The sequence below is a fragment of the Siphateles boraxobius genome, unplaced genomic scaffold, assembly GCF_051911475.1.
Source record: "Siphateles boraxobius isolate OS27281-9 unplaced genomic scaffold, OSU_SipBor_1 19, whole genome shotgun sequence".
Classification (NCBI taxonomy): domain Eukaryota; kingdom Metazoa; phylum Chordata; class Actinopteri; order Cypriniformes; family Leuciscidae; genus Siphateles; species Siphateles boraxobius.
In genome coordinates, this window is record NW_027508799.1 from 19,614,564 (window position 1) to 19,622,300 (window position 7,737).

Sequence of the window (7,737 nt, forward strand, 5' to 3'; positions counted from 1 at the left end):
CCATCTGCTGATGTTCATGCGATGCGTTTTCATCATGGGGACTGACATAACATCTCTCCCAGGATTCATGGTACTACCACAGTTGCACACAATCCTTCAACAACGTTTAAATGATCAATGCATCTTTATTATCAAAATGTCTTGTGTTATTTGGATCCATTGTAGAAGGTTAGCTCAGCTCAGCAGGACTGACCTCCTTATCCTTTTGCAACAAGATGGCAAAGCTTGCATGAGAATACCAATCACCCTCTCTGACGTAGGCAAACAACCCAGAATGACGACCAAATGAGGATCTTGGAGAAAGGAACTGTGGGTGCAGTCGAGTGTAAGTGATTGATTGAAAACTAGGCTTTTAGTTTTGCGGTCTGTTAATTCAGCTTTTGAGAGATAGCTGATGCTGCTTCTGACTCACAAGGTCTCTATGGTAATAGATTGCAGTTGTCATAGAAACTGAGTGTCCACGGTTAAAAAGGCTCCAAATGTGACTCATGTGTTTTCACAAGCTGACGTAGTCTGGATAGAAGACGGGGGCTTGAGACAAAGGGCAAAGGGTCATTTTGGTGTCAGCCGTTAAATAATTCACGCATGAACTTGCACCTCATGTGTGAGTTATTATGTCTTTAATGTACAAATGGAAGTACAAGCAGTACATTAACAAGCTTATGGTAGGTCCTGTAGTCCTACAACAGAAGGCACCTTCATAATGTCTATACCAATGCAGAACAAGCCATGTCAATTATGCACTGCAGAAACTAAAATATGCAAGCTTTAAATATAGTATGCTAGCATCTTTTAAAAAAGTAAACATTCCTGACATGACAGAGTTTGACACGCAGCGTAATACTTCATCTAGATCTGTTTTAACACATTTTTAATATTCATATAATATGAGGTCATTTATTCTTGACCTTTTATTAACTGAGACACTAAATCAAATTTAAAATGCTCTAAAATTCTTTGAAAATGGCAAAAAAGATACATTTATTAAAAATGGTGACCCTTTACAATACCAAAAATATACACCTTCCCTTGGACATTCATAAAATAGCTTTAAAGTGGACATACACTTTTGTTCAAAAGATTGCGGTTGGTAAGATTTTTTTTTTTTTACAGGAATGTATAATTTTATTGAGCAAGGACAAGTTGATCAAATTTGAAGACTAAGACATTTACATAGTTGCAAAAGATTTCAGTTTCTAATAAATGCTGTTCTTTTGAATTTTCTCAATACAATTGGGAGAACAATGCATCAGTTTCCACAATAAATAAATAAACATGTCTTAGTGAGCACAAGAGACTTCTTTCAAAGACGTCAGGCCCACAAAATCTTGCCGACCACAAACTTTTGAATTTGTCAACTACCACTTATTAGTCAAATATGTATGTCTTTCTCTGAGGCATCTAATACAAGAACTATATAAATATATTAAAAAAGTCTTATTTACTAATAATAAAGAAATGCAAAATAAAGCCCTCTAAATGGACATCCACTTCATACTGATTCTTTCCCCATGAAGCCACTTTCTAGCAAGAAGGCTGTTTTTGGGAAACAGTCAGTATTAGATGTGGGACGTCCCACACCAATTTAATCTCTTGGCCCTTTATCTCAGTCTTTGTTTTAAATTATTGAGTTTTTAGAATTAGACAGTGGAGGTGAAGGTTGCTCTTGTTTTCTGATCAAGAGAGACTGTAAGTGACTTATATGAATGTGGACAGTCTCTTATACGCTGTGTCTCCGGTTATGGATCATGGCCACTATGTGCGAGAGGTCTAAACTCTTCATCATCACCTCCATAAAGTCTTCATCACTGCGTGCCCCTGCTACAAACTCCTCGAGTGAAAGCTCCCCTAAAGAATGGAGAAAAGTTCACAATCATACCCTTTAAAAGACTGAATTTCTCTCTTAATATTGGAAGCGCATCATTTCAGTGTGAGAGTTCATTGCACTCACCATCTCCATTGATGTCGATCCTATCAAACACACTGTTTGTGAAGTCCTCAGCGCTCACTTCCTGTGACTCACTTCCGTTGATGGCGCGGATGGCCTAACGTAAAAGAAACCATTTTTATGAAGAGTACTATCATTTATTATTTTCATAGCCGTCTAGTGCAGTTTTAATAATATTATCGTTCGTACCTTTATTATATTCAGGAGCTCGTGTCTGTCTATGCAGCCGTTGCCGTCGACATCATAAAGTCTGAAATACCAGCGCAGTTTGTGCTCCATCTTTCCTCTCATTACAAGACTGAGAGCAGCCACATACTCAATGAAGTCTATATAACCATCCTGCAAAAGAGATGAACTCTTTAAGAACATTTTAAGCAGTGTTGAGACCAAACCTCATTCAAGAAACAAAATAGGCCTAAATGTAAGATTGCTCTTGAATTGCAAATATAATAATCACATCCATTTGGATTACACTATTTTAGCATACTAATAAACTTAATTTGCTAATATGAAACGGGTAAGATTTCTGTAATAACACTAAGAACAAAGAACAGATTTATGCAGATTCTAAGCAATTTGAATAAATGCATTCTGAAATGATAAAAAAATGTTGAACTATGCCATGATTTTTTGAGTGCAGAAATCTTAGCAGTTTTATATATGACTGACGAATATACATTACATTAAGTTTATTCATTTATGTTAAAACGAATCCAAATGAATGCACATTTTAAATGCAATTCAAATACATCTTAAATATAGGCCTAAATATTCTTGAGTGCATTCAACGTTGTGAATGACGTAATACTCTTTAAATGTACTGTGTATAATGTCTGAGCTGGTTGGTTTGCTTTATGGCTTTATTCAAGGATTATGTTAAATAGCTATGCAGGAAATTGATAAAGTACATTAAGGCCTGGTTTCACAGACAGGGCTTAGATTAAGCCAGGATTAGGCCGTAGGGTCAATTAGGATATTTATAGCTTTTATAAATATGTCTTAGAAAAGAAAACATTACTGTTGTGCATCTTGAGACAAAATAATGGCATTGACATATTTTGAGATATGCCAGATATGCATTTTAGTCTGAGACTAGTTTAAGCCTTGTCTGAAACCGGGAGCTGGGAAGACTTTTGAGATTTACCAATCAGCATCCACATCTGGATCTATCCGTTTTATAAAGTAAGTTATAAAATGTTTATAATATGGATGTGTTCCCACATTAATCCTTAATGAATCCTAAAGCATGGATGCCCTTTGTTCTCTTCTCGTATGCTTGCACATATTTAGATGATGGAGGTGATAAGGATCACGATTAGGATGATGAGGGTGCCCTCTGGAGGATTACTGCCTATTCCAAGGTCTGCGTCTGAGAGACGGACACAGCCACTTGTCGCAGACATAATCCTCAGGTCAATACACTTTCCTCAATGTCACCTCTCCATGTGACACAACTATCTAGGGCAGTGTTAGGGAGAAGGTCACAGGCAGTGTAGGACTTGAGGTTTGTTAATGTGGAGATATGTGGATATTTTATTCTGCTTGTTGAACTGGCATTAGTAGTCTATAAAAGCCTGGAAGTTCAACATTATTTTCAATAAGGTTTCATTAGTTAACTTCTTTAGATAACATGAGCTAAGAATGAACTCTACTTCTACAACATGTATTAATGCTTATGTTAATTTTAACATTTACTAATACATTATTAAAATCTAATGTTGTTTTTGTTAACATTAGTTAATGCACTGTGAACTAACAAACATGAACAACTGGGTTTTAATTAACTAACATTAACACAGATGAATAAATACTTTTACAAATGTATTGCTCATTGTTAGTTTATGTTAGTTAATCGATTAACTGGTGATAACAAATGAGACTTTATTTTTATGTGTTACCAAATGTGTCTAATTTCCTAGATAACATTTCTGTAGTTTTTGATATTTCTATTATAAAATAAATATCAGGAAACTATAATGCAGGCACTCAATTATCTGCAATTTGTGCCACTTAATTATCAGAAATTGATCAATTAATTATACAATCAAGTTTGAAATGTGTAATTATGGATAATTAGATAAAAATATTTTAATATTAAAAAATTTAGAAATTCATTAAAATGATCACAATAGAACATAATAGCATACACTTTAACCATTTATGATAGAGAATAAAGATCAAATTAAAGTTTTTAAGTATTTTGTCATTACCAAGTGGCTGATTTCATTTTTAATGTCTTTTGGTTGATCTTTTATTGATTTCTCTCCGAGCGATGAGGGAGGCACATTCGTACAGTGAATGGCAGAGATTTAGCTTGATGAGTATTGACAAACTCATTATGTCTCATTAAATTCCATAATTAAGCTACATCTAAAATACAACTTGTTTTGACTTAGAGAAATCTAGTTGTTACGACACGTGAATGGGATCAGATTCTATAATACAATCTCAAATCCAAATGTTAATCTCATAGATAAGCTTATTATTCATTCTATTAATATGAGTCACTGTAAATAAAAGCTGACATGAGGTGCCAAATATAGCGCTATGAATATAGATCCAGACAACACAGTATATGATCCGAGCTTTGCTCTGATCTGACTCAACAAATAGCAAACTCACGTGTGCTGACTTTCTGGACAGTGATTGATTTTTTATATATATATATAATCATAAAAACCCTTTTGAACGGTAGTGTGTATACACACACACACACACACACACACATATATATATATATATACCCACACTATTGTTCAAAAGGTTTTTTTTATGTTTTTGAAAAGTCTCTTATACTCACCAAGGATGCATGTATGTGGTAATAAATATATAATGAACCGTAATATTGTGAAATATATAATTATAAATATATATTTTAAAAATTGTTAATATGTTTTAAAATGTAGTTTATTCCTGATGGCAAAGCTGAATTTTCAGCATCATTACTCCAGTCTTCAGGGTCACATGATCCTTCAGAAATCATAATATGCTGATTTGGTGCTCAAGAAACATTTTGCATTATTATCAATGTTGAAAACAGTTGTGCTGCTTAATATATTTCTGGAAACCGTGATATATTTTTTCTGGATTCTTTAATGAATAGAAAGTTCAACAGCATTTATTTGAAATAGAACAATGTAACAATGCAAAATGTCTTTACTGTCAATTTTTTTAAATGTTATGCATCTCGCTGAAAAAAATCTAACTTTTGAACGGTAGTGCTGATGATATATATATATATATATATATATTAGTGCTGTCAAACGATTAAAATATTTAATCGCGATTAATCGCATTAATGCCATAGTTAACTCGCGATTAATCGCACATTTTTATCTATTCTAAATGTCCCTTGATTTCTATTTGTCTCATTATTTTTTCTAATTTTAATGCTCTTATCAACATGGAAAAGTGGATCAGCAGTAAGTTTGTTCTTAGCTGTGGTATCCATGTGCTTCTGTCTGAAGTCATCCATTGTAGAGCTTAGATCGGGCCCAAAAAATCAAGCCCGACCCGAGCCCGTGCGCATTGTGTCCGAGCCCGGCCCGGCCCGACACATAAACTGTAATTATGAGCCCGAGCCCGATTTAAACCCGTCCATTTTTTTAATACGTGGGTCGTTTTAACTGACGTTCTCAACTACTTTCTATGTTACTTTCTCCCGCCCGCAACATTTTTGTCCCGCTCCCGCCCGCAAATACACTCTTTTTTTTTTGTAGGCTACCTCCAAATACTTTCGCCTACGTGTCGCCACCATACACATAAGCATAAATGCTCCTGATAAATTATTTGTTATTAAAGCATTAACACACAAACCACTGTTATAACATAAAAGCAAGCAGGCTACTGAGTGCATGGTTTGGCATGACTGAATGCGCGCAAAGTGCGCTCCCTTAATAATTCCTAAAAAGCTGACATCAGTTCATCGCAATCTCACACATCTGTTATTATCAATGAAGCTGACTGCACAATGCATATTTCATAATATATACACTTTGTTTGTTATAATTTGAGGATTTGCCAGCATACAGAATTCAGCACTGAACAAAAAGTCTGTTTTGAGCGGTGAGGGGAGTCTGTTTTAAATGCTTCTGATTGGCCATTGCGTTCAAGAAATCAACACATATGTCTGTGATTGGCTACATCCCTCAACGCTGCAAACATGTTATAAAAAGAAACTCTGCCCTGTAAATCGTTTCTATTTTGTTTTAGTTGTTCTTGTTGCTTTTCTGCAACATGAATAAAATTTGTATTAGTTTTTATGTTTTATTCATAGATATTTCTAGTTTGCGGGAGTCCCGCGAATCGTTTTATTCTCCCGTATCCGCACACAGAGTGAGTGCATTACCGCTCGAGCCCGCCCTCGCACTCGGCCATCAAATCTAGTCCCGCGCCGCACTCTATTGCGTTGAGAGTGCACGACTCTAAATCGGCGTCTCGCGCTCGCGCCATCCAGTCAAAACGTAACGTTAGCCTACTACTATTTGGCCGGCGCGCAAGCCCAAAAAAGTACGTGCGGCGTGCCTGTTGTTTTGTTTCCGATCTAGCTATCCGGTGTGATGTTGTAGTTTTTCCAACGTTACTAGTTGTTGCAACAACATTTGAAAAAAATACAAAGTTGCCTAGGCCAAAAAGAGCGTTAATCTCGCGATAAAAAAATTGACGCCGTTAAAATGTGTTTGCGTTAACGCCGTTAATAACGCGTTTAACGCACAGCACTAATATATATATATATGAAGAGTTCAGATGCAAAAGCCTCTAAGTGCCATCTAAAATTTTCTTCTAGAATGATCATTTTTATCAAGATCGTATATTTAAGTTCAGTAATTTCACTTAAATGACAACTAATAGGTAATTTTCATTGCAATTTTAGTTAAATTACTGAACTTAAATATACAAGCTTGATAAAAATCATCATTTTAGAAGAAAATTTCAGATGGCACTTAGAGGCTTTTGCATCTGAACTCTTCATATATATATATATATATATATATATATATATATATACACACACATACACTGTTCTGACTGCTATTGAAAGAAATTTAAATCATTTCTCCTGAAAAAAAGATCCATCTGGCATGATCTTAGCAAACATAGTTTCTAATCTGTCTGATGTAACAGAATGCAATGAGCCTCAAAACCTGCATATTATAGCCAACCTTTTAATAAAAGGTGAAGCTGTCTTTGAAAGAACTATTGGCAGAAAGTTTTCAAAGGCATCCGTCACCAATTTTACTATCCACTCCGTTACTTTATATCTTGTTTTCTTGTCTTCACTCACCTTGTTCATGTCAAACGTGCGGAACATCTGCTCGATGTAGGCATTGGCCTCTGGATCCAGACCTCTGAGCCCGAAGAACTGTTTGAACTCATGCAGAGTGAGCTGACCAGATGGACACTCAGTCATGAACTTCTTATACCACAGATGCATTTCAACAGCCTGCAGGTCGTCCACGGTGGTGCCCGTTGAATTCCCCATCGCTAAACTGAGAACGGATTATTGTGGAGAGCTGGACTGGAGCTACTCTGCAGGACGCCCAACTGGTCTGCTGTGCAGGCGAGCGTTTCGCTTCTCACAGACACACGACAATGGGACCTAAGAAAGAGGTGGGCACCCTCAGGAGGCTTTTGTACCAGCCTGGGATCAGACACACCCCACCAACTCCATCTTATTGATATTAACTTTGACTAATCCAGCTCACTGTGTATGTGAGGCTTAAGGGTGACCATGGCTGGGATGACCATTGGTAATTGCATGTGAGATTGGGGACATGCTGACAAACGTT

The 7,737-nt window shown here is 36.1% G+C and overlaps 1 protein-coding gene across 1 annotated transcript; it reads right to left on the reverse strand.

The window, feature by feature from the left end:
• Positions 1–603: 603 nt before the first annotated feature.
• Positions 604–7,570, reverse strand: guca1aa (guanylate cyclase activator 1Aa). Its single transcript, XM_077234121.1, has 4 exons — positions 7,233–7,570; positions 2,138–2,287; positions 1,952–2,045; positions 604–1,848 (listed from the first exon to the last, which is right to left on the reverse strand). Exons 1-4 carry the CDS (start codon positions 7,428–7,430, stop codon positions 1,721–1,723), a joined length of 570 nt encoding a protein of 189 aa, XP_077090236.1. The 5' UTR covers positions 7,431–7,570; the 3' UTR covers positions 604–1,720.
• Positions 7,571–7,737: the final 167 nt, after the last annotated feature.